The 27324-nt window shown below is 32.8% G+C and overlaps 2 protein-coding genes across 2 annotated transcripts; one reads left to right on the top strand and one right to left on the bottom strand.

Moving 5' to 3' along the window:
* Positions 1-1074: 1074 nt before the first annotated feature.
* Positions 1075-25015, bottom strand: LOC128194991 (uncharacterized). Its single transcript, XM_052871705.1, has 2 exons — positions 24775-25015; positions 1075-1479 (listed from the first exon to the last, which is right to left on the bottom strand). Exons 1-2 carry the CDS (start codon positions 24899-24901, stop codon positions 1229-1231), a joined length of 378 nt encoding a protein of 125 aa, XP_052727665.1. The 5' UTR covers positions 24902-25015; the 3' UTR covers positions 1075-1228.
* Positions 25016-26470: 1455 nt separating this feature from the next.
* On the top strand, positions 26471-27070 carry LOC108338821 (uncharacterized). Its single transcript, XM_017575857.2, has 2 exons — positions 26471-26720; positions 26798-27070. The coding sequence occupies exons 1-2, from the start codon at positions 26573-26575 to the stop codon at positions 26923-26925; spliced, it is 276 nt and encodes a 91-aa protein (XP_017431346.1). The 5' UTR covers positions 26471-26572; the 3' UTR covers positions 26926-27070.
* The last annotated feature ends 254 nt before the right edge of the window (positions 27071-27324 follow it).

Genomic DNA, 27324 nt, shown 5'->3' with positions numbered 1-27324 from the left:
CTTATATTATAATGAACAATAAATTTGACATACTCGTATTTTGAAAACAATAACTTTTATAATCATATAAACCAATAATTATTTTTTTAATGACATTCATCTTCTCGATTACTCTTATTTTTCTGTCATATAAATTAATATTTTATTAGAAAAATAATTGTGAAATATGAGTAATTTACGAAGTGTTGTCAAAATATATATTTTTCAATTGAAACGGTTTGGTATATTATATATATCATCGTGTAAAATTCAATTAATGATCTGGACTTTTGGTTAAAACAAAAATAATTAAAAAAAAATGAAAATCTTCTCAATCATAAATATTTCTAAAAAAACTAATTACATATTTTTTCTTTTTTATTATATCAGTAAATGCGTAGAAATAATGTCACCTGTATTTATTTAAAAATAATATTATTCCTTAATTTAATATGATATTATTAATATTTGGTACCTATATTTATTTAAAAATAATAGTATTCCTTAATTTAATATGATATTATTAGTATTTGGTTTTCATGAAGGCAGATAAAATAGTATAGTAAATGAAAAATAAAATCTTATTATAGTTATTGTTGATTATTTTGAGGAGTATAGTAAAGAACTTTCAAAATTATTTAAATTTTACACATTTAATTTTATAAGAAATCCAAGGTATATAAAATGTTTTTCTTCGTAGATGATTCATTGATATAAGAGTTGGTTTCTATAATATTCATTTTTAATATTTTTTCTAAATAAATACTGGCAATTTTGCTGTTTTTAAATTGTTTTGGTTGTGGAATTCTTTCACACAATTATATTTTTTATTGACGTGAAAAAGAAAAAACACAGTTGAAAAAAAAATCTTATCATATATAATCATCTAAAATAAAATATTATATACTAATAATATTGTCGTCTTTATCCAAATTGTTATGTATATCTAAATAAGGTTATATTAGATATCATTATAAATTTTTACATTTTAACCATGGTGACACTTCAAAATCAATCAATAATTTATTTCATGTAAAAAAATATTAAAAATATAGTTAAATAAAAGAATATAAAGTATGAGGATTATACTAAACCAATGCTAAAAATTATATTTCAAGGATGTATATATATATTATACTTATTATGAAAAAAGTCTTAATAAATATAAATTTCTCACTTTTTCTCCCCTTCTCTCTCTTCCTTCCGTCTTCCACCTAACTTCATCCGTGATTACATCTTCCACCCAACTTCACCCTTCTTCTTCTTCTTCTGCTCTACGTGGCGACGGAGTCGGAGGCGCCGCGGCTGGCGAAGCCGGTGAGCGCGGGCGTCGTTTCGAATGGCGCGTGCAAAAAGCGGAAGGTATCGCGGTCATGGCGGTCGCACCTGGCGTGGGGGAGCTGGAACCTGAGCTCAAGTTGGTTGTTACGAAATGTAGAACATGGCAATGACTACTGTCAGTACATATCTGCATGACTGCTACCTTTCCGGGTGGAACGCCTATAAAAGTTTTATACAATAATGAGTAAGTAATTGAAGTTGCGAAAAATTTTCTTCTTTTTTTCAAGAATTAATGTTTTATAGGAAAAAAAGAAAACACTGTTCTGCACAAAAGTAGGAAATTCCTCTCTTTGAAGAAAAGCTAATCAATAAACTATTAGGAGTAAGGATCCAAATAATTAGCCGGAATTAAAACTTCAATCTCCCAGATACCAAATCATGTCTTTACCTTCATCCACATTACAATTTGCAACCCAACACAGTCATTCAAAGTTTTATAAATTTAAGCAATGATCTGATTCTAGCCTGAAAACATTCTATTCTTCAAAATACAGATTAAAAAACCTAAACTGGTTGAAGAACAACCGACATAATTTATTGTATACAAAACCAGTAAAAACTCTTAATATCAGATAAAAAAAATAATCACCATACACTCACTTTCTCTTCCATCTCAATTTCATCATATTTTCTTCTTATTTGTCTCTTCTCCATCGCATCACTAGTTACACCTATTACTTCGTTTCCCCTATTTTCTTCTCGTCTCTTTTTCCTTTGCACTCCAATCGGTTTCAGAATGAGTGATTTAGCATTACTATTAAATCACCTCAATAATATTACTTAATGCAGCAACTGTAACAGAAGACTCAACACTAACAGGAAATCGCTTTTGCCGTAATCAGCAGTTATTGAAAAACAGGGAGAAGATGCTGAAACAAACCTTTAGGGTGTGTTCTTTTGAAGGTATTTGAGGGAGATGATTTGGGGGAGATGATTTGAGTGGATTTGAGGGTAATTTTTTTGTTGTTTTTTTGAGTGGATTTGAGGTTAATTGAGAGTGGATTTGGAAGGAAAGTTTGTGAGAATTAGTGTAGGATTTGATTGATGTGATAGATTTTAAAAATTAGTTTAATTGGTAGAAAATGTAGATTACCAAATTACCCTTACTTATAAAAGTATTATAAAATGTTATTTTGTAATGTAATATTTAATTGTAAAAATGTTTATAAAGAAAAAAATTATGAATAATTTATAAAATTAATATTTAAAAATTATAAAAACTAAATAATCAACTTAATTTTAATAAATTAAAAAATATAATATACCTAATTTTATTAAGATGTAGATCTTTTTAAATTATAATATTAAAATAATTATAAAAGAAACTGAAAAATAAAATAAAGAGGTATTAGTTTGGAAAAGGAAATGACTTTGCTTTGGAAAAATGTATAACGTTGTAACCGGTTACGCAAACGCGTAACCGGTTACGCATTAAAGAAAATATAACTAAAAATGTCCTTATTAATAATAATTATACTAATTATAATAATAATAATAATAACATTACTAATAATAAAAATAATAATTATGAGATTAATAATTTATAGTGAAACGATATTGTTATAATTAAAATTCACAATTAAACTTTTGAGTTGTATATTATATTAAAATGGAATATATATAAATATTAGAGTAAAATAGTGAAACGATTTTGGTGCAGAATTTTTGAAGTGCTTTTCCACTTGGGAGTTCACGGTTTTGAGAAGAGAGATATGCAGCAAGCTACATAATGTCACGGCCTTACACCATCATCCAGGGGCTAGAACGTTTGGAATTGATCATTAAATCAAGCTTTTGAGGAAACAACACAACAGCAAGGGACGGTCCAGCACCAACACTTTAAGCGTTCATGGCAGCAGCAAAATGAAGAAGGAAGTCCAGCAAAGAGAAGTCAATACATGACCTTGGAAGAAGGGGAAGCATCCATAGAAGAGAACCATCTAGCAGCCATGAGTAAAGGGCTGGAATGAGGACGTGTTGAAGCAGCCGTGGAGGAAAAGATTTGATCCATTGTCTTGGCCTTGGAGAGGGAGACGTCATGTGCACAAGGAAGAAAGCATAAATGTTGACTGGAAGAATCAAGGAGATGGAGTTGGACGTGTGAAACCTGGAATGGAGAAGGAGAAGCAGTGATGAGTTGAGCGAAGCAGAAGAAGCCGTTTCCAGGAAGCAGTGTAATCGGTTACAAGCCTCGTAACCGGTTACAGCTATGCACACTTTCTTTCACATTAGTGTAACCGGTTACGCCTGCATCATCCACTGTTCATCATCTTCTCAAAGACGCCCATCCCCTTTCTTCATCTTCAACATCCACCTGCTGCATTCCACCAACACGCACAACCTCCTTCTTCCTCCTCCTCTACAACCCTGCAAATCAAAACCAACAATACGCCCATCCCCTTTCCTGTTCAATGGCTGTTTCAAGCACCGTATCACCAGCTATCCGTAGCTCAGGAATATACCCTTCGTAATCGGTTACCCTTCACCATAATCGGTTATCTGGTGCAGAATTGATAGGATGCACTGGAATTTAATATAAAGTTACGGGGCACACACGACATTTTACATAAAATCACTGCAAATCTTCTCACTTCCGCGGGTGATGAATATTGGATGTATCCCGCAAATCGGTCCGCGCTTTTCTTCGCCAATCCTCTCAAACGAACACCACCTCACTTTCAATTCATCACCCTGTAATTCGCATGAACAGTAAATTCTGTTCATGCGAACACAGCCTTAGTGAAGGAAGGTTTCCACTCAATGTCAAATCCAATTGCAGATTGCACAATCTCTCTATTTTTTTCGTCCAGGGCTTGTAAGAGTTTTGCTGCAGCTTTATATACAGATGACTCGGTGCCAGTTTGATTCCCCTCTCACCCCTTTGTTTTAAAAACTGTTTTCTCAAACAATTCCACACTACTTAAAATCAATTTCCATAAAAAATCTAACAAGTTTTGAAATTGTTTACAAAACTAGTTTTTCACAACCAGAAAACAGAAACAGCTGGAAGATGTTTTCTCATCTTTTTTTCGTTCTAATCTTGTCCAATCTCTCCCTCAATTAACACCCTTGTTTATTAGCAAGATGAAAACTAAAATTAGTTTTGAAAAATAGAAATAAACACACCCTCAGTCACTGCTTTTTTAACTTGAACAATATTTGATAACTAATGCTTTTGAATGCAGACACAAGCTCTGAAGGAAGAAGGTGAACGTCTCAGACAAGAGAATGAAGGGTTGACGAAAGAACTTGAGCAATTACATGCAGATAGATGTTCAGATCTTGAAGAGTTAGTTTATTTGCGGTGGATAAATGCGTCCATCACCAAGTTTCTTTCCCCTTCACGGTTTTCTTTTTCTTTTTATCATCGCTCAAGCTTCTTCTTTCTGTGCTATGTCGATTGCAGAGGCAAATTATTCACTTTAATATTCTTGTTTGTGGAAGATGGAAGGAAGAGAGAGAATGGGAGAAAAAGTGAGAAACACTTCAAAAAAAAAATCGTGTGTCAGTCAACCGTTAGCCACGTGAGCACATTTTTAACGGTGTTAGTTTTTGAGGATTAAAACCAAAGTTTCGAAAAGAATGAGGACCAAATTGTACCTTACTTTGAAAGAGGGACGAAAACCAGAAACGGCCAATAGTTTAGGGACTAAAAACATATTTAACCCAATATTAAATTAGTTAAATTGTTCTTTATAAATCAAAATAAAATTTATTAACTTATTGGTACAATGATTTTTTTTTTCATAAATCATAAAAAACATGAAAACTTTAAAGTACTTATGCTTACAAAACTGCAAATATTAACACTATCTTCTTTAATACTCTAAACAATTGTTCATTGATAAAAAAAATTACGATAAACTAAGAAAACATTACTCTCCAACCAAAATATTGAAAATCCTTCATACAAGATCACTCTAAAGAATAAATATTCTTGCATAATTTTAGCATAAACAAAATTTTTCATTCCTAAAAAGTTGAAAAACTACACCAACTTTCTACAAAATTATTAACAAAAGAGGCCAACCTAGAATAACCCTTAATTGCACTACTAATATTCACTTTAAGGTAATTAGTACATAATACTTACTTATTCATAAAGTCTATTTGTTGAAAACAATGATATTTGACATTTTGATGAGATTTTTTTTTCTATTTTATGAATCGGTGAAAGGAGAAGTGAATTTTGGAAACAATTCCAAAATTATCGTGATATGTAAAGGTAATATAAATATCCAATCTAAAAATGGAACCAATGTTACTATTGTAAATGTATATCATGTTATGTGCCTGCATTATTTTGGAATTTATTGAATATGAGACAACTTGTTAAAAAAAAATACAAAATTCATATAGACAACAAAGTATGTAAACTTATGAGCGAAGAGAATAAAAACATTGCAAGGATAAAAATTCACAAAGAATCACATGTTTCTTTTGTCGCTTTTGAACAGATTGTACAGAGGCGAATGAGCGCGAAATGAAGATTCCCTCGTGTTCAAATGAGAGAAAAAACGAGGAACAATGAAGACAGATTTGCGGGATTGAGAGGTTTTTCATCACCCGCAAAAGTGGAAAGATCTGGAAGAATTGTTAGTAAAAAGTCACGTATGTCCTTAACCTATTATTCAATTCCATTTGTGTATATGAGCTACCGATCCCAAGTTAAAATTAAAAAGAAGTGAAGAACAATTTTTGAGTTGTAGGTTGTAGATGAAGATGAAGAAGGAGCTGATGGCATGAAGAAGAAAGTGGTTTAGTGGAATGTGCGTCTTGAAGGTGAAGAAGATGATGAACGACTTCACCACTGAAATTGAACGTATTGGGTTCTATACCTCCAGTATTCGGTTCCAGGCCTGCGAACAATTCACAAAGGAGATGTATTCGGTTCCCCATTCTCGCAACAGCGCTGTATTCGGTTCCGTGTTGTGCCCTCACATTTGAGGCTGTATTCGGTTCTGGCGTTCTGTTATTCGGTTCCCTTGGACCATTCGTTGCAAGCTTCGCGTGAAAGTGGAGGCGTTGGTGTTGTATTTAGTAACAATGTCTGTCTACTTGGGGATGGAGCACTGAGCGAGTAAGGCATTGAGCTTATCGTTGCCGCCAGCTTCCATTTTCTTGATCTGGACTTCGGACCAGGAGTCTTATGGTGACAGATCGGACGAAGGAGATGTGAACGCCCGAGCCACAGTGCTTGCCGGAGCACTCCATGTTAGAATTTCCTAACAATTAAGTGACTCATGTGAAAATAAATAAGGGTTAAAATGTGATTTAATATATTTGAGGGACTTAATGGCAATTACAACTTGATGGAAGTTGTATAAGAATGGTTGAAGGGTTTTGTCCCTGATGCACACAATCTTCATGAAAGCAAGAAGCTCTCTCTTCCATTAGAAAACCATCAAGAAAGTATTGGGAGAATTAAGTTTGCATCAAGGGATAGATTGAGTAAGGAGTTGAAGCAAATCAATAATCAATTAGCATGGATCAAGGTTAGTAATTTCTTAACTTGCCTATGTAATTATGTTTAATCTAGTGAGAATCATAAATTCTTAAGATCCTAATGTCATGTAATCAAGTTCATGAAAACTTACATGTGGTATCAGAGCTTAGGTTGTTAGATTTATGATTCTCCTAGAATAAAGAAATTTGATTCATGATTTTTTCCTAAAAAATGATGAAATTGTGGTGCTGGAATAAATGTTTTAAGTTGTTGTCGCAACCGAAAAATCGCGACGGGACGACGATCCAAGAAAAAAGAAACGGGTTTTTGAAAAAAGAGATTTGGAGTCGCCACCATAGTTTATTCTGGAAAACTACGGAAAAACCATAAAATGATAAGGCATGGTCTATTAGAACCAGATTCTTGGTTCGGGAGTCGGTTACGTGTAGGGAAGGTATTAGCACCCTACAACGCCTGCCTTAAGGCAGTACCTTTAATTAAATATGCGAATATGGATGTGGTTTTCAAAATGTTTAACTTTCCCTTGAAATAAAACTCTAAAGAAACAAACAATATTTTTTAGGTTTTTGGGCCCGACAAGGATTGACCTTGCTCCTACGTATTCTCATTCAGAATGAGAAATCAGGGTTCCGTAGTTCGTTCAGAAACTGCTTGAGAAATTTGTTTGAAAAATTGTTTGAAAACTTGTTATGGATAATTTGGATTTTTGGGAGAATGAGCCCGACAAGGACTGGCCTTGCTCCTACGTATCTCCACTTTTGATGGAGAATCAAGGATCACGTAGTTCTGCAAAGCGATATTGTTTGTAGTTTTAAAAATAGATGTTTTTTTAGTTTTTTGAAGATTTTATATTATTTTTTTTTGTATTTTTATTTAGGAGAGCGAAAAGGTTTTTAGCACAAGGACGATGCGTGCGATCACACATGTGCCTAAACCTTTGAAATATACTTTTATAATTTTATTTAAAAGAGAGAAAAGGTTTTTAGCACAAGGACGATGCGTGCGATCACACATGTGCTTAAACCTTTGAAACGTATTTTTGACATTTTTTTTGAAGAAAGAGAAAATGTTTTTGGCACAAGGACGATGCGTGCGATCACACATGTGCCTAAACCTTTAAAACATATTTTTGGGATTTTGAAGAAAGAGAAAAGGTTTTTGGCACAAGGACGATGCGTGCGATCACACATGTGCCTAAACCTTTAAAACATATTTTTGTAATTTTTAATTTTTTTATTTTGTATTTTTCTTTTTATCTTTAATTTTTATATTTTAGTTTTCTTTTTATTAAGAAGAGAGATGAGTTGAAATATCTATGACATAAAATTGTAAAAAAAAAACATAGGATAAAATTGTGGTAGAAAATTGGATAAATTTATAAAAAAAAAAAGGATCAAAATGCATATAAATAGAATGAAAAGAAAATGTGTACCTCGTTGAAGATTTGAAAGATGAAGCAAAACTTTGCTTGTAATAAGTTGTAAGGAGAGATATGTTGATGGCGAAGAAGATGAATTTATAGTAGAAATGTGGTATGGGATTTACTATGTATAGAGGGATTAGGAAATAGTAAAATGTGAGAGAAAAATGAAGTAGAGTTTTGGGATGGAATGAAGAGGTTTTGAGAGAGAAGAGATGAATATTATGTAATTTTTTTGTGTGTGTGAAGTGAAGAGAATGTAGGTATTTATAGAGTTAAGGATGAAGAAAGTTGATGAATAAAAATAATATAATAAGTTGGTGGAAAATTTAGATGAAATAAAATATAATAAAAAAAAAAGATGAATAGAAAAAGTTAATGTGGAAAATAAGTGAAAGAAATAATATAAAAAGTTTGTGGAAAAATTAGGTGAAATAAAATATAGTGAATAGTAAAAGTTAATGTGGAAAATAAGTGAAAGACATAATATAAAAAGTTGGTGGAGAAATTAGGTGTGGAAATTAAGTGGAAGAAATAATATAAAAAGTTGGTGGAGAAATTAGGTGAAATAAAATATAGTAAATAGTAAAAGTTAATGTGGAAAATAAGTGAAAGAAATAATATAAAAAGTTGGTGGAGAAATTAGGTGTGGAAATTAAGTGGAAGAAATAATATAAAAAGTTGGTGGAGAAATTAGGTGAAATAAAATATAGTGAATAGTAAAAGTTAATGTGGAAAATAAGTGAAAGAAATAATATAAAAAGTGGGTGGAAAAATAAGGTTGAGAAAAATGGATAATAAAAAATGTTGATGGAGAAGATATAATTAAAAAATGTAAGTGAAATAATTAGAAAAGTTGATATATAAAATTAATATGGAAATGATGTGGAAAAAGTAAATGAAAAAGGTAGATGATGTGCAATGAGATGTGGAGGGTGATGTGGATGGTGATGTGGAGAGTGGGGTGTAATAAGAGAAAAGAGGTGATGAGGAAGTAAAAAAGTAAGAGATTATTTTAGGCCATTGGATTAAGTGTTTAAAAGAAAATTTGGGGGTGCAAAAAGTAAAATAAATAGTATTTTTCATTTTGGTTTTTTTATGTTTTTTTTTATTTATTTTTGTGATGAATTATATTTACCCGGACGAAATTGGGTATTGACAGCTGCCCCTCTTTACTTAGATTTTACTAGATAATATGAAAACATATTATCAGAGTAAAAGATAAGTAAAGATAGAAATATTAATTTCGTCCGTATTTCAAAATGAACGAGAAACAATAGGGAAATTTAAACAAAATGAACAAGATTGAGAGAATTGAGGTGCGTAGACATTGCGGAGGGTGTAACAACCCTATGGATGAAGTGAAATGAGGTGTAACAACCTCGTGGAAGGTGTAATAACCCTATGGACAATGAATGAGGTGTACAAACATCGTGGAGGGTGTACCAACCCTATGGATGAAGTTGATGAAGTGTAGAAACCTCGTGGAGGATGTACTAACCCTATGGAAGTGAATGAGGTGTAATAACCTCGTGGAGGGTGTACCAACCCTATGGATGAAGTTGATGAGGTGTAGAAACCTCGTGGAGGGTGTACCAACCCTATGGAAGTGAATGAGGTGTAATAACCTCGTGGAGGGTGTACCAACCCTATGGATGAAGTTGATGAGGTGTAGAAACCTCGTGGAGGGTGTACCAACCCTATGGAAGTGAATGATTTGAGTTTGGTTGTTGGATTTGACCATTGCCTTGCAGAGGGCCGAAATAGAAAGTAAAATCGTTTGATTGTTTTAAATTTGAAATTTGGATTTTGTTGCAATTTTGAGATGTTGAAATTTTTTTTTGATTTTATTTCCTTGAGATAGAAATGAGTGTCTATTTTTATTTTTTTATTTTTATTTTTTTTTTTGAAATAAGAACATCGTTGATGTAAATTTGGAAATTGTAGGAGAAAGATTTTATGCATGTTGATTTTTTTTTGTCTTTTTTGAAGGAAGAAGATTTGATGAAAACATGTCATTTTGAAATTGGAGGGGAAAACTTTGATGCAATTTGATTTTTTTTTTGAAGGAAGAAGATTTGATGAAAATATGTAATTTTGAAATTGGAGGGGAAAACTTTGATGCAATTTGATTTTTTTTTGTCTTTTTGAAGGAAGAAGATTTGATGAAAATATGTAATTTTGAAATTGGAGGAGAAAACTTTGATGCAATTTGATTTTTTTGTCTTTTTGAAGGAAGAAGATTTGATGAACATTCATGAAAATGTGTACATGATGTTGACTCTTGATCTGTGATGGAAGATTATGAAACTATGACACTTTTTACTGAGTCAAGTTGTTTTTCTTTGAAATCATCAAATTTATGACGATTTAGATTTTCATTTTCCTTTTATGCAAAGGATGTCAAATTTTGAAGTCGAATGTTCAAAATGAAGCTTTTGTGCTGGACATTTCTTGGTGAAATACTAGCGTGTACATGCTTGATGTCAAGGGTTGGGACAAATATGTGGAAGGATTTGGAAGGTACCGGGTTGGCTACTTGGGCCTCTTACTCCTTAAAACAGTTACACATGCCAATGTAAGGTAGTAGATACTCAGGAGCTGCTCCAGTTTGGAGCACGGTAAAAAGATAGGTATGGACAAATGTATCTGGGAATTATGAGGGAATAAGTCATGAATCAGGGAGTGAGGATATCATGTGAGATTTATAAATTGCCCCAATTTTGGTGGTGATGGATTTTTGAAGTTCGGGGCAAACCAAGATCATGCGAGGCCCAACATGGGATGCCCCAGTCTTTATATGAGCTTTGAATATTCAGATGAAAGATTAACAAAGACGCTCAATATTTTGAATGGGTCAAAACACATGAAACTCACAGAGTTGTCCCTAGTTTTGGGTATGAGTCAATTAAGCGAGGTTCAAAAAGAGGTTGCCCCCCACTTTGGGTTTACGAATGATAAGATGGACTCAAAAATCATACAAAGCCCCAAAGTGTCTGCCCCTGTTTTGAGGGTGTATCCATGAATTTCAGTGCGGACCAATCTGAGAGGCCCAACAAGGGATGCCCCGGTCTTGGTACGAACTTTGAATATGCAGATGAAACAAATGTGAGATTAACAAAGTCGTCCAATATTCTGAATGGGCCGGGCCGAAACATATGAAACTCACATAGTTGCCCTGGTTTTGAAGAGTTGGCGGAAAGGTTATGTAACTCTTACAAGGTTACCCCTAGTTTGGGACTCGGTGGAAGAGTTTGAATGGGACATGAATTTGTTCAAAAATTTGTGATGGATATGGAAATGATTGGCTTGAAAGGATTGCCCAAATTGGCTTGATTTTCCTTTGTATAATCTCAATCAAAAGGGAGTTCCCTTCTTCCGAGGACAATTGTTTTCATCATCATTTTTTTTTTTTTACAACTGCATTGTTAGTCATTTTTGTCTTGTCTGAAAATTAAGCTTCATGAAAATTAAGCAACCATTATTCAATCTGTGTGGACTTTTATTGGGCTTGTAATGTGGCTTTGGCTGAGGGGTATTGAAAGAAAGGATATAAAGGCTCAAATAAGTTTTTGTGGGTTATTTGAAACAAGAGTTACCATTTGCACCTTGTATCAGTTATACGTCAAAACTGTTTTGACTTTCTTGCCATTTCTCAAATTTCATTCTTTGCTTGCCATCACTTTGTGATTCTTTCCGTTTTTACTTCACTTTTGAGGAATTCTCTTCATTTGATCACTAAGTGTGTTCTTCCTGCAATTTGAGTTGGCTTCTACTGTGATGGTAACCCTTGTTTGGGTAAATTTTGAAAAGAAATTTCTTATTGGCTCAAATTTGGTATCAATGGATATATATATATATATATATTTTGTTTTTGGATGAAGAAAGATGGCCACACATCATTTCAAATTTTGATTGTTTTATTTTCACAAGATTAATTAGGAGACAAGATTAAATAATCTCAACAAGAGTCATTTTTCTTTTCTTTTTTTTTTTTTTTTTTTTTTTTTTGCATCCCAACGGATTCAAGTATCTCCCAAATGAAAGCCAGCGGAGGTAATGGAAAATCTGCCCCAGTATAAAATTTTGTGTTTATTATTTTGGGTCAATCTCTTGGTATAGCGAGGGCTGAAGGATGATGTTTTCAAGCAATGCACACACAGATATCTCTTAAGAATATGTGATTTAAACATTTGACTACAGGAGATTATGACATCCATTACATTTTTTTTTTGAAATCTCATAAAATGGATGATTTGCATCGAAAATTAATTGACTCAACTTTTACGTATTTTTTGGTTTTATGCATGAAGCAAAGTAAAATGAAATGTAAATGATGATGCTATTTGAAAAGCAGATTCTTTTTTATTTTTGTTTTTTTTTTTTTAAAATTGGGCTTTGCGGACCAGCCTGGAAACTGGACCTTGCAGGCCGATATAGGAAATAGGCTTTGTGAGCCATTGGGGAAATTGGGATTTCTTGGCCAATGGAAACTAGGCCTTGCGGGTCAGTATGGAAACTGAGCTTTGCAGGCCAGTATAGGAAATGAGATTTATGAACTGTTGTGGAAATTGAGATTTTTGGCCTCTGTGGAATCTGGGCCTTGCAGGTCAGTATGGAAACTGAGCTTTGCAGGCCAGTATGGGAAATGAGATTTGTGAGCTATTGGGGAAAATGGGATTTCTTGGCCAATGGAAAATGGGATTTTTTTTTTGGCCAATGGAAATTGGGTCCTGCGGGTCAGCATGGAACTGAGCTTTGCAGACCAGTATGGGAAACGGGCTTGCTGGGCTAATGTGGAAATTGAGAGATTTTTTCTGTGCCATCTGAGATTTTTTTCGGTCAATGTGGAAACTGGGCCTTGCGGGTCAATATGGAAACTGAGCTTTGCAGACCAGTATGGGAAATAGGATTTGAGAGCTAAAATAGAAACAAGGGCTTGGGAACCAGTGCAGAAACTAGGCTTGGTGAGCAATGCAAGAATTGATATGAGAAAATTTGACTTAGGAAAACGTTTGAAAAAAAATAAAAATGTTTTTTTTTTTGGTTTTATTCACTTTCTGACACGGGAAAATCCAGATCGGATCGGACCCGAGGAGAAGTAACATAGAAGGAAGTTGGACTTACCAGGCACATTGACCCAATGGATCAGATGACCTGAGCCGTGTGAACTTGATACAAGAAGATGACCAAGAAAACATTTTTTTTATATTTTTCAGTTTATGGAACAAGCTAAAAGAAAATCATTTTTTCATCATTTTTTTTTTGAGAGGATTTCACAAGATTGAACTAAAGAAAATTTTGCAACACTACTAGACTCAATGGGCCCAACACTATTCTTGTTACAACAATGACAAAATCTTCAGACAAGGGTCTGAATTCCTTTACTTTTTTTTTTGCACAAATACTCGCTCACACAAATGAAAAAGGAACTTATGAATTGAAAACACAAAATCTACATAAACATGCATCTTTTATTTTTCAGAAATTCAGATGGACTGATTCAAGAGAAACCACATATGCCAAAAGGGCCTAATGGGCTCAAAAACTGTTCATCTTTCATTCTCAGATTTTTTTTTGTTACAAATTCAAAGAAATTCACACATGACAACTTGAAAGATTGTACTCTAAAGACATTGTTGAAAATTTGCACTTTGATAATTTTTGAGATTTTTGGATTGACTTTTATTTTGCAAGACTACAAAGAAAACTAGGTCAAGCTTGGACCTGAACAAAAATCGAACCAAATGCAAAGCAATCTGAGCTTAACGGGCCGGACGTACCCAAATGTGAGTGCGACACAAGGAATTGAAAATATTTTTATTTTTTTGTTTTAAAGAGAAGTTTGACATTATGTGAAAATTATGAAACATGATGAGGGAAATATTTTTTGTTTTATTATTATTATTTTTTTTTTGAGAAAACAAAACTAAGGAAAACATTACATTGAAAATGGGCCCAGATGGGCTCGACGATAACTATTCCTACTATCACACTGAAAAAATTGAAATCTAACTTGAATTTTTTTTGACAAATCTCAGAATGATACATCATTTAACAGCAAAAATGTGAAAACAAAATATTTTTGACATATTTTCAAAAGAAGTAGACTCGAGAGAAAACCACGAAGGCCATTGGGCCTAATGGGCTCGAGCACTGTTCCCTTTTTTCAATATATTTTTTTTTAGATTTATTCAGAATGTAGAAGAAGAAGGAATAAAATCAAACAAAATGATGTGATGTGAAATTACAAACATGCCAAAATAATTCTTCACTCAAATTTATATTTGAGCAGAATTGGGTTCAAAGAAGGCTAACATGACAATGAGGCCCAATGAACCTGAAAAATGTTCTTTATCATGCAAATGAAAAACAATTTTGAACACTTCAAATTTTACATCACTCCATTTATTATTATTTTTTTTTTGAAAATTTTCTATTTTTTTTATTTTGTTTATATTTTGTTTTATTGTTTTTTGGTGAAATCGGATCATCTAAGAAGTCTTGTATTGGGCCGGATTGACCCAACAAAACCCTACCCGTTTTCAGATTTTCAATTCAATTTTTTTTGAAATCAGAAAGACCGGGACTGACACCAGACGGTTGCAGCGACCGGAACTGTAGCCACAGTGGATTTGCTCGGCTATAAAATGGGTATCCCTTCGGCGTCTGAGCGGCATTTTCCCGATCTCGCTCTCTCTCTATCCTTCTCTTTCTCCCTCTTCTCTCTCTTCTATCTCTTCCTTGAGCGTCTGGATTTCTGCGAGGAGCCTCTGTCCCCGCGTGCCGTCGAAGGCGTCCCAGTGCTGCGACGAGCTTCTGCAAGCCCTTCTGCTTCCGGGTAAGTGCTCGATCTCTTAGTCTTTCCTTCCTTCTTTGTTTTTTTTCTTTCCTTCCCTTAAAGCTTTCCGATCTACTTTCCCTTCAACTTTCTGTTTATGCTTTTTCTTTTTTTCTGCTTTTCTTTTTCTTTTTTTCGATTTCCCTACTTTCCTTACCCTCTTCCCTTTCTGTTTTTCTTTCTGCTTTCTCTTTTCGTTATGCTCTTATTTTACATCTTCACCTCTTTACTCGCACTTTTCATTACTTTGTCTTTTATTCTTCTCGCTCTTTACGTTCATGCACTTTACTTTTTTTTACTTTTCGCTTTCTTTTCCTTATTTCCTGCTCGCTTCTTTATTTTTAGCTTTTATCCGCTTTCCTCTTCACCTTCTATTTTTCTTTCTTAACTTAAAAAAAACAAGAACACACTGTCTTAAACTAAGGGGTATATAGGCTGGAAACCAGACGTTAATCTCCTTTCGTTTGAAGGTATGGCAGAGACAATCGGGTAGAACAACGCCACGTACCCCATAAAAACAGAAAACTTAAAAAGAGAATTTGTATGAACTGGACATGGACAAGAAGATTTTATTTGTATGAACTGGACATGGACAATATGGACATAGATCCGTTTAGGACCCTTTGCGAGGACCGTGAAACAGATCTGAGACCAGACACTGAAATAACAAAGACCGACCGGACAAAATAAACCTAAAAGGAAGCAAAAGCACTGAACTAAGAATCTAAAAAAGAAATTTATGCTTTTGTTATGTTTTTGTTCTTTTTATTTTTTATTATTTTTTTTAGAATACAGAGAGAGGAAGAATGAGTGAGATGGAATCAGAGAGATACACCAGTCAGCGGTGGCGTCCTACTGAAGACCAGATCAAGATGATGACCACCATCTACAATTACGGGGTCACACATCCCAGCAGAGCCCAAGTCGTCGAGATTACGTCTCGACTAAGGATTTTCGGAGATGCCAGCGAATATAATGTGCACTGCTGGTTCAACAATCATGGGAATAGAGTAAGACGTTGGCAAGCGGAATTGGACCCCACCGGCACCATCTTTTCTCTACTACCCCAGTACATGTATGGTAAAACCCTAACTCATCCTTGTCTTTTTAATTTTCTCCCTCTCTTCCTTCTTTTGACACAATTATTTCCTTTTATTATTTTATTATTACTTTTTTTTTTACCTTTTTTTTTTTTTTGAGAAACCGGTTGGGTAATCATGAAGGCGCCGAGGCTGCTGGATTTGTTCCCCGTTCCGATCATCATCGACGACGACAGAGACGAACGGCAAATCCCTCCACCCATGCTTCTCACCTTCCGAACCAAAGCTCCTTCGACGGAGCTCTCCCTTAGACCACCACAACCAGCTCGGGAATTTTTTCGTTGAATTTTTTATTTATTTTTTTTTTGGTCTCTAATATTAACGATCAGCATTGATCGAACTCTAAACATCCTTCTTAGGTTCACCAGTTCAACCCTGTCTAACCCGGTGTGAAAAGAAACGGGACGACGATCCAAGAAAAAAGAAACGGGTTTTTGAAAAAAGAGATTTGGAGTCGCCACCATAGTTTATTCTGGAAAACTACGGAAAAACCATAAAATGATAAGGCATGGTCTATTAGAACCAGATTCTTGGTTCGGGAGTCGGTTACGTGTAGGGAAGGTATTAGCACCCTACAACGCCTGCCTTAAGGCAGTACCTTTAATTAAATATGCGAATATGGATGTGGTTTTCAAAATGTTTAACTTTCCCTTGAAATAAAACTCTAAAGAAACAAACAATATTTTTTAGGTTTTTGGGCCCGACAAGGATTGACCTTGCTCCTACGTATTCTCATTCAGAATGAGAAATCAGGGTTCCGTAGTTCGTTCAGAAACTGCTTGAGAAATTTGTTTGAAAAATTGTTTGAAAACTTGTTATGGATAATTTGGATTTTTGGGAGAATGAGCCCGACAAGGACTGGCCTTGCTCCTACGTATCTCCACTTTTGATGGAGAATCAAGGATCACGTAGTTCTGCAAAGCGATATTGTTTGCAGTTTTAAAAATAGATGTTTTTTTAGTTTTTTGAAGATTTTATATTATTTTTTTTTGTATTTTTATTTAGGAGAGCGAAAAGGTTTTTAGCACAAGGACGATGCGTGCGATCACACATGTGCCTAAACCTTTGAAATATACTTTTATAATTTTATTTAAAAGAGAGAAAAGGTTTTTAGCACAAGGACGATGCGTGCGATCACACATGTGCTTAAACCTTTGAAACGTATTTTTGACATTTTTTTTTGAAGAAAGAGAAAATGTTTTTGGCACAAGGACGATGCGTGCGATCACACATGTGCCTAAACCTTTAAAACATATTTTTGGGATTTTGAAGAAAGAGAAAAGGTTTTTGGCACAAGGACGATGCGTGCGATCACACATGTGCCTAAACCTTTAAAACATATTTTTGTAATTTTTAATTTTTTTATTTTGTATTTTTCTTTTTATCTTTAATTTTTATATTTTAGTTTTCTTTTTATTAAGAAGAGAGATGAGTTGAAATATCTATGACATAAAATTGTAAAAAAAAAACATAGGATAAAATTGTGGTTGAAAATTGGATAAATTTATAAAAAAAAAAAGGATCAAAATGCATATAAATAGAATGAAAAGAAAATGTGTACCTCGTTGAAGATTTGAAAGATGAAGCAAAACTTTGCTTGTAATAAGTTGTAAGGAGAGATATGTTGATGGCGAAGAAGATGAATTTATAGTAGAAATGTGGTATGAGATTTACTATGTATAGAGGGATTAGGAAATAGTAAAATGTGAGAGAAAAATGAAGTAGAGTTTTGGGATGGAATGAAGAGGTTTTGAGAGAGAAGAGATGAATATTATGTAATTTTTTTGTGTGTGTGAAGTGAAGAGAATGTAGGTATTTATAGAGTTAAGGATGAAGAAAGTTGATGAATAAAAATAATATAATAAGTTGGTGGAAAATTTAGATGAAATAAAATATAATAAAAAAAAAAGATGAATAGAAAAAGTTAATGTGGAAAATAAGTGAAAGAAATAATATAAAAAGTTTGTGGAAAAATTAGGTGAAATAAAATATAGTGAATAGTAAAAGTTAATGTGGAAAATAAGTGAAAGACATAATATAAAAAGTTGGTGGAGAAATTAGGTGTGGAAATTAAGTGGAAGAAATAATATAAAAAGTTGGTGGAGAAATTAGGTGAAATAAAATATAGTAAATAGTAAAAGTTAATGTGGAAAATAAGTGAAAGAAATAATATAAAAAGTTGGTGGAGAAATTAGGTGTGGAAATTAAGTGGAAGAAATAATATAAAAAGTTGGTGGAGAAATTAGGTGAAATAAAATATAGTGAATAGTAAAAGTTAATGTGGAAAATAAGTGAAAGAAATAATATAAAAAGTGGGTGGAAAAATAAGGTTGAGAAAAATGGATAATAAAAAATGTTGATGGAGAAGATATAATTAAAAAATGTAAGTGGAATAATTAGAAAAGTTGATATATAAAATTAATATGGAAATGATGTGGAAAAAGTAAATGAAAAAGGTAGATGATGTGGAATGAGATGTGGAGGGTGATGTGGATGGTGATGTGGAGAGTGGGGTGTAATAAGAGAAAAGAGGTGATGAGGAAGTAAAAAAGTAAGAGATTATTTTAGGCCATTGGATTAAGTGTTTAAAAGAAAATTTGGGGGTGCAAAAAGTAAAATAAATAGTATTTTTCATTTTGGTTTTTTTATGTTTTTTTTTATTTATTTTTGTGATGAATTATATTTACCCGGACGAAATTGGGTATTGACAATTGTATATATATAAACAGCTGCATATTGAAATTATGTGTTAGAGGTAGAAGATGATGAATAGTATTTTTGGGAAGAAGATGATGAATAGTGTTTTTGGGATGATGAATAGTAGCGAGTTTGAAGGTGTGAAAGCTTAATGGAAGTGCAAAGAAAATCATGCCAAAACTATTATTAAAGTTAAGTTTAACTTTATGAATGTTGACAAACCTTGTTTGCCGTGAATGGTGAAGGTGTGTTGAAAACTTTTGCAAAGCTTTTGTATTTTATGAATAGTATATATATTAAAAAAAAAATAAAAATCACAATCAAGTTGGAGATGGTCTGCCACACACGTAAATGAAAGGAAAGTTTCTTGTTTTATATGAATTGGTGTTGAAACTTTGCAAAATGATATCAAACATGAAGTGCAGCATAACAGTAATAATAATGATAAATTATTTATGCAAATTAAAGAAAATTAAAGTCTTTAAGTGATTAAAATTAAAGGAGAAGTGTTATCACTTTATGAAAATTTAGTCACTTAAATTGAAATTAGGTTTTTCAATTTAATTATGACACATAATAAATTTTATGTGAATAAATGCATATTGTTAAATTAAAATTAACAAAGATGCTATTTATGATTAATAATAAATTAAAGGTTATTATTATTATTATTTGAAATTAATTATGGTAAATTTTGTTAGTCACCAAAGTGACCAAAATTTTAAAGTTAATTTAATTTCAAATTATTAATGATTTTATTTCAATTACTCATTGTATGGATGCTAAATTATGAATAATTAATTTATGGGTTAATTGAAAATTTATTATTATAAGATATTTCATATCACCCAAAGGTGATTATTTGATCTTATAATTAATGAGTATGATTGTAGATAATTCGTTAGATTTATTTATATACCCAAAGGTAGTAGATGATTCTAGTTGATGCATATTTTAATTATCAATAAAGATTTACAATTATTAGCATCATTATGCTTATGTTTGTGTATTAATGGATCTCCCAAAGGAGAACACTAATATACATAGAATGATGATTAAAGTATGAATCTGTATTTATGACTCAAAGCACTAATGATTAGCATGTATTAATTACAGTCCTCGTTCCGGTATCTTTCCACTCGCTCGCTACGTCTGTTCCAGTCTTTAATGGATTAAATTTCCCTGATTGGAGTGAACAAGTCCAATTTCACTTAGGTGTATTGGATCTTGACTTGGCTCTTCAAGTTGAGAAACCGGCTGCTATTACTGATATTAGTAGCAATGAAGAGAAAACTCATTACAAAGTTTGGGAAAGATCAAACAGACTTAGTCTAATGTTTATGAGAATGAGCATTGCAAGTAACATCAAATCTGCTATTCCGAAAACTGAAAATGCAAAAGAATTTATGAAATTAGTGGAAGAGCGCTCTCAAACTGCTGACAAGTCCCTCACTGGGACATTGATGAGTACGTTGACCACCATGAAGTTTGACGGTTCACGTACTATGCATGAACACGTGATCGAGATGACAAATATTGCAGCAAGGCTTAAGTCTCTAGGAATGAAAGTGGATGAAACTTTTCTCGTGCAGTTCATTTTGAACTCGCTACCGTCTGAGTATGGTCCATTTCAGATGAACTATAACACCTTAAAAGACAAATGGAATGTGCATGAATTGCACAGTATGTTAGTTCAAGAAGAGACCAGACTTAAAAACTTAAGAAGCCACTCCATTCATTATCTGAAGAATCAAGGAGTTGGAAAGAAATTTATGAAACATGTAAAGGGTAAAGGACTATTAAAGATTGACGAGTCCTCAACCAAAATCCAGAAGAAAAATGATAAATGTCATTTCTGCAAGAAGTCTGGACATTTTCAGAAAGACTGCATAAAGCGTAAAGCTTGGTTCGAAAAGAAAGGTGAGCATAATGCTTACGTATGTTTTGAATCAAACTTAACTGAAGTTCCCCATAATACTTGGTGGATTGATTCTGGATGTACGACTCATGTTTCTAATGTGATGCAGGGATTCCTTACAATCTGAACCATAAACCCAACTGAGAAGTTCGTCTTCATGGGAAATAGAGTGAAAGTTCCAGTGGAAGTCGTCGGGACTTATCGATTGATTCTTGACACTAGATATCACTTAGACCTGATGGATACTTTTTATGTACCTAGTATCACTAGAAATTTGATTTCTTTGTCTAAGCTTGATGTTGCTGGATACTCTTTTAAATTTGGGAATGGTTGTTTCAGTTTGTTTAAGCGTGCCTGTATGATTGGATCTGGTACACTTTATGATGGTTTATATAAATTGAATTTGGATGATTTATATGCTGAAACTCTTATGACCTTGCATCACAATGTTGGCACTAAACGCAGTTTAGTGGATGAACGATCTGCTTATTTGTGGCATAAACGTTTGGGACACATTTCCAAAGAAAGGATGCAAAGATTAGTAAAGAATGAAATCCTTCCGGATTTAGATTTTACTGATTTGAATGTATGTGTGGATTGTATTAAAGGCAAACAAACAAAACACACAAAGAAAGGAGCCACAAGAAGTACACAACTTCTTGAAATTATACACACTGATATATGTGGTCCGTTTGATGTGAATTCCTTCAATAAAGAGAAATACTTCATCACCTTCATTGATGATTTTTCGCGTTATGGATATGTCTATCTACTGCATGAGAAATCTCAAGCAGTGAATGTCTTGGAAGTTTACGTAAATGAAGTAGAAAGACAATTAGACAAAAAGGTGAAAATTGTCAGGTCTGATAGAGGTGGTGAGTATTATGGAAGATATGATGAAAGTGGACAACATCCTGGTCCATTTGCTAAATTTCTTGAGAAACGTGGTATTTATGCTCAATACACAATGCCAGGCACACCACAACAAAATGGTGTATCAGAAAGGCGTAATCGAACCTTAATGGATATGGTTAGGAGTATGTTAAGTAATTCATGTTTACCTGTATCATTGTGGATGTATTCATTAAAGACTGCCATGTATTTGTTAAACAGGGTTCCTAGTAAGGCTGTTCAAAAGACTCCTTTTGAGTTATGGACAAATAGGAAACCCAGTTTAAGACACCTGCATGTTTGGGGTTGTCAGGCAGAAATAAGAATTTATAATCCGCAAGAAAAGAAACTGGATGCAAGAACAATCAGTGGATATTTCATTGGTTATCCAGAAAAATCAAAAGGCTATATATTTTACTGTCCTAACCATAGTACAAGAATTGTTGAAACTGGAAATGTTCGGTTCATTGAAAATGGTGAAACTAGTGGGAGTGTAGATTCACGAAAGGTTGAAATTACAGAAGTTAGAGTACAAGTTCCTGTAATTGGTACCTCTTCTTCAAGAGTTGTTGTTCCTCATGTTGTAGAAACACACAACAATCAAGAAGAACAACACATTAATACTCCCATGATTAACAATGAACCAGTAGTAGAACAATCACAAGAAATAGTATTAAGAAGATCTCAAAGAGAAAGAAAGTCTGCTATTTCGAATGATTATGTGATTTATCTACAAGAGTCAGAAAATGACTTAAGTATTGATAACGATCCAGTTTCATTTTCAGAAGCCATTAATGGTGATAATTCTGATAAGTGGTTAAATGCTATGAAAGATGAGCTTAAATCGATGGTACAAAATGATGTATGGGATCTTGTGGAATTACCAGAAGGATGCAAGAGAGTTGGGTGTAAATGGGTCTTTACGACTAAGCATGACTCTCATGGTAATATCGAACGCTACAAGGCCCGACTTGTTGCCAAAGGTTTTACTCAGAAAGATGGCATTGACTATAAGGAAACATTTTCACCTGTTTCTAAGAAAGATTCTTTCCGAATTATCATGGCATTAATAGCTCATTATGATCTTGAGTTGCATCAAATGGATGTCAAAATTGCTTTTCTGAATGGGGATTTAGAAGAGGATGTCTATATGGATCAACCGGTAGGGTTCACTGAAAAAGGAAAGGAACACATGGTGTATAAACTAAAGAAATCAATATATGGACTTAAACAAGCTTCCCGACAATGGTATCTCAAGTTCAATGATACTATTACATCCTTCGGATTTAAGGAAAACAATGTTGATCGGTGTATATATCTAAAGGTCAGTGGGAGTAAGTTTATATTTTTGATTCTATATGTTGATGATATCTTGCTTGCAACTAATGACCTTGGTCTGTTAAGTGAGACTAAGAAATTTCTCTCTAACAACTTTGAAATGAAAGATATGAGTGAGGCATATTATGTGATAGGAATAGAAATATTCCGTGATAGATCACAAGGATTGTTAGGTTTGTCTCAGAAAGCATATATTAATAAAGTTTTAGAGAGATTTAAGATGGATAAATGTTCAACATCTCCCGTTCCAATACATAAAGGAGACAAGTTTAGTCTCATGCAATGTCCAAAGAATGATTTGGAACGGAAACAGATGAAAAATATCCCTTACGCATCTGTTGTTGGGAGTTTGATGTATGCTCAAACATGTACAAGACCAGATATTAGTTTTGCAGTTGGTATGCTTGGTAGATATCAGAGTAATCCAGGAATGGATCATTGGAAAGCTGCAAAGAAAGTTTTAAGATACCTACAAGGAACAAAGAATCACATGCTTACTTACAAAAGATCTAATCATCTTGAAGTGATTGGATATACAGATTCAGACTTTGCTGGCTGTATAGATACAAGAAAATCTACATATGGTTATCTGTATCTTTTAGCCGGAGGAGCAATCTCATGGAAAAGTGCGAAGCAGTCCGTCATTGCTACATCCACTATGGAAGCTGAATTTGTGGCATGCTTTGAGGCCACTATTCAGGCTAATTGGTTGCGGAACTTTATTTCAGGACTTGGAATAGTTGACAATATTGCCAAGCCGCTGAAAATTTATTGTGACAATTCCACAGCAGTCTTCTTTTCTAAGAACGATAAGTATTCCAAAGGTGCTAAACACATGGAATTGAAATACTTTGTCGTCAAAGAAGAAATTCATAAACATAAAGTGTCAATAGAACATATTAGCACTGATTTTATGATTTCTGACCCTTTAACAAAAAGGTTACCGCCCAAATTATTTGTTGATCATGTAAAGAATATGGGCATTATGTCTACCACTGAAAGTTGAATGTTAATGTTATTAATGCTTATGTGACACTTGAGTTCTTTAATGTATAAGTTTCTGAAATTTGTATTTGTATTTTCTTCTATATGGTTATGTATACAAATTATGATGAAGAAAAAGAAACAAATTATATTATTGTTATTAAAATGACATTATGTTTGAACCCATTATGTATTTAAGTTTTGTAACGTCATATTAAAGAGAAAGAGATAATACAGTAGTACATGGAAGGAGACATATTAATTGAATGATGTGCGACCGTCATGACTCTTATTATTTCTATATCTTTAATTATGAATAATGATGAAGCCAATTATGTAAAGTCCTCAAATGCGCATTATGATTATTTATTAAATCACAGAATGTTATGATATCACAAGAGTCAAGTGGGAGAATGTTAGAATTACCTAACAATTAAGTGACTCATGTGAAAATAAATAAGGGTTAAAATGTGATTTAATATATTTGAGGGACTTAATGGCAATTACAACTTGATGGAAGTTGTATAAGAATGGTTGAAGGGTTCTGTCCCTGATACACACAATCTTCATGAAAGCAAGAAGCTCTCTCTTCCATTAGAAAACCATCAAGAAAGTATTGGGAGAATTAAGTTTGCATCAAGGGATAAATTGAGTAAGGAGTTGAAGCAAATCAAGAATCAATTAGCATGGATCAAGGTTAGTAATTTCTTAACTTGCGTATGTAATTATGTTTAATCTAGTGAGAATCATAAATTCTTAAGATCCTAATGTCATGTAATCAAGTTCATGAAAACTTACACTCCAAACACATGAAGACATTGTACGATACAGAGGCCCACTGCAGGTTCTTCTGGGTGTAGTCAACGCATATCTTGTTCGCCGCCTGTGATTGAAGGTCCCGAAGCCGTCGCGACGCCACCGCCATCGAAATTGGATTTGAAGAAGAGAAAACCTAATGCAGAGAGCATTCAGGTTTGTAATACTATTATATTACATGGTAGTTTGACTAGGAACAAAAGAAGGGGGAGTTTAACAAAAAAAAAAAACATCGAGCTCACCTTTTTTGTTTTGAAAAAAAAAATATAGCGAAAAATTGATTTATGTTGTAACATAATCCATTGTACTCCGAAATTTCACCGTATTTTGTTATGCATTTATGCTAGCAGCTCCTTTTTTTAATGTTAATAATAATAAATAAATAAAAATTAAATATAAAAAAATATTTTAAAAATATTTTAAAAATATTACATTTAAAAAAAAATCATTTTACTAATTTATGATTTTTTTTTCATTTTTTAAATTTACTATAATAATTAATTTTAAATTTTTATCTTTATAAACATTTCTACAATTAAATATAATCATTTTATATTACTTAAATAATTAGGAACATTTTGGTAATCTTTAATTTTTATTTATTAAGCAATTATTTTTTATTTGTCACACCAATAAAATTCTACACTAATTTTTACAAATTTTATTTCTAAATTCAAATTTCAATTCCTTCCCAATCCACTCAAACAAACAACAAAAATTCATCCTCAAATCTTCCGAAATCCATTCAATCATTCTCACTCAAATCATCTCTCATAAATCCTCACATGTGAACAAAACATGTAAAAAGACGACAATTGACGGTAACATATTTGCTTTGATCATTAATATTTTAAATCATTCAAATAACATAATAATAACTTTAATTATTTTAAATAAATGATTATATGAAAATTTCGAACAATTAAAAAAAAACTAAAAAATTTGAAAATTTTTCTTAAATCATCCTCTCAGTCATATAATCATGAAATAATGAAAGGACAAATAAAAAAAGACAAAAAAACACATAAAACACATAAAGGATAACTTTTTTAACATTGTTACCTTTATTAAAAGTCACGGGACTCAGTGCTGGATAAATAATATTTAATAAATTTCATTGTTAAATTTATTAGTGATTAGCTTTGAACATAAATTAACTTTCTTTATTTAAATCGTTTTATTATCCAAATCAATTAACTTAAAAAAACAATATAAAAATAAGATATAATCTCTAGTTTTCCTATATAATTATAATTATTTAACAACTTTAACTACTGTTTTTTTAATACTCATAAAAGGTCAAAAGCATCTTTTTCCAGTTGACAATATTAAAATGTATTCACATGCAATTAATAGTCTCTCAATGTTTTTCCATTATGGATTAAAGTTTATTAAAAGTATAAAAATATCTCTGAATCTTATGCTAATTTAACAGAGAAATAAGATAAACATTTGCATGCTAATAATCCCACCAACAAAACTATTTATTCAAAGCAAGTTATAAGGTTAACTAATAGTAAAAATAAAATAAATAATAAGTTTAACTTCTCATATTAATATCTCTACTAATAAAATATTAACAACTAACAAAATGAAAATTGATAACAAGAGAGATCAAGAAAAAAAAAATACTAACTACTAACATTAAAAAAAAAAGTACATTTGAGAACAAAATAGTGACTCGATAATAAACAGAAACCAGAAAAGGAGACACAGACGGAGGGTTTTGTTTTGTTGTTCTTGTGGTTGATCGTGTGCTTGAAAAGATAAGAGAAGAAAAATGGGTTCACCAACATCAAGGATTGTTTTCCGTACTGTGACGGTGGCGCTTTTGCTTCTTCTTGTCTTCTACATTGGTCGCCCTCTGTACTGGAAAATCTCCGCCACCGTCCACGATATCCGCAACAACAAGCAAACCGTCAGACAAGGTTTTTTTCTTCTTTTTCGATTCCGATTTCCAATTTCTGTTCCCATTTTTCAATTACCCTTTTCCTTGCTTCTTCAGGTATTTCCCAAATCGTCATGGAGGCTCAGAAATCGGTGGGGTGGTATCACGACGAGTCCGACTCAGGGGTCCGAGCCAACAGCCGAAAGCTGCTTCTTCACAATCCCCCTTCTTCACTTTTTGTGTAGTCAGATACTTGTACATGTAGCCATACGTGTCACTCCACAATTTCTTTTTCCACAATTCTCTGATTTGCTTATGTGGTTCTTCTTTTATGGGGACAATAATGAGCTAGACTAATTGAATCCAATCGAATCTTATTAAATTAGATAATGACCATCTTATTCTACGTTTTGGAGGTTTTTCTATTTTTCTGTTGTATTTGTTTGATTTAGTTTAAGGGTTGATTCTGTGTGGTTGGAAAATAATTTGGATTTGGTAATGAATCGATCCAAAAGTAATTCTGTTTTATGTTTTCTATGCATATTAAGTGCTCATCAAATTGGCATCAGTTATTCACTAACATTGATTGTTTTGCTTCATGTGTGTTATGCACTTAATATATGTCTAGATTATTTATTGAACCT

Source organism: Vigna angularis, chromosome 1 (genome assembly GCF_016808095.1).
Source record: "Vigna angularis cultivar LongXiaoDou No.4 chromosome 1, ASM1680809v1, whole genome shotgun sequence".
Taxonomy (NCBI): Eukaryota; Viridiplantae; Streptophyta; class Magnoliopsida; order Fabales; family Fabaceae; genus Vigna; species Vigna angularis.
The sequence above is the reverse complement of the archived record's forward strand: the minus strand, read 5'-3'. Positions and strand labels throughout refer to the sequence as shown.

What these genes read in the sequence shown, in the direction of transcription:
- LOC128194991 (XM_052871705.1), bottom strand. Translation starts at nt 24,901, where the DNA reads ATGGCGGTGGCGTCGCGACGGCTTCGGGACCTTCAATCACAGGCGGCG. An exon ending in TGTCTTCATGTGTTTGGAGT is followed by an intron (nt 1,480 to 24,774) that starts GTAAGTTTTCAT and finishes AAACTTTTATAG; the next exon opens with GCGTTCCACCCGGAAAGGTA.
- LOC108338821 (XM_017575857.2), top strand. Translation starts at nt 26,573, where the DNA reads ATGGGTTCACCAACATCAAGGATTGTTTTCCGTACTGTGACGGTGGCG. An exon ending in CAAGCAAACCGTCAGACAAG is followed by an intron (nt 26,721 to 26,797) that starts GTTTTTTTCTTC and finishes TTGCTTCTTCAG; the next exon opens with GTATTTCCCAAATCGTCATG.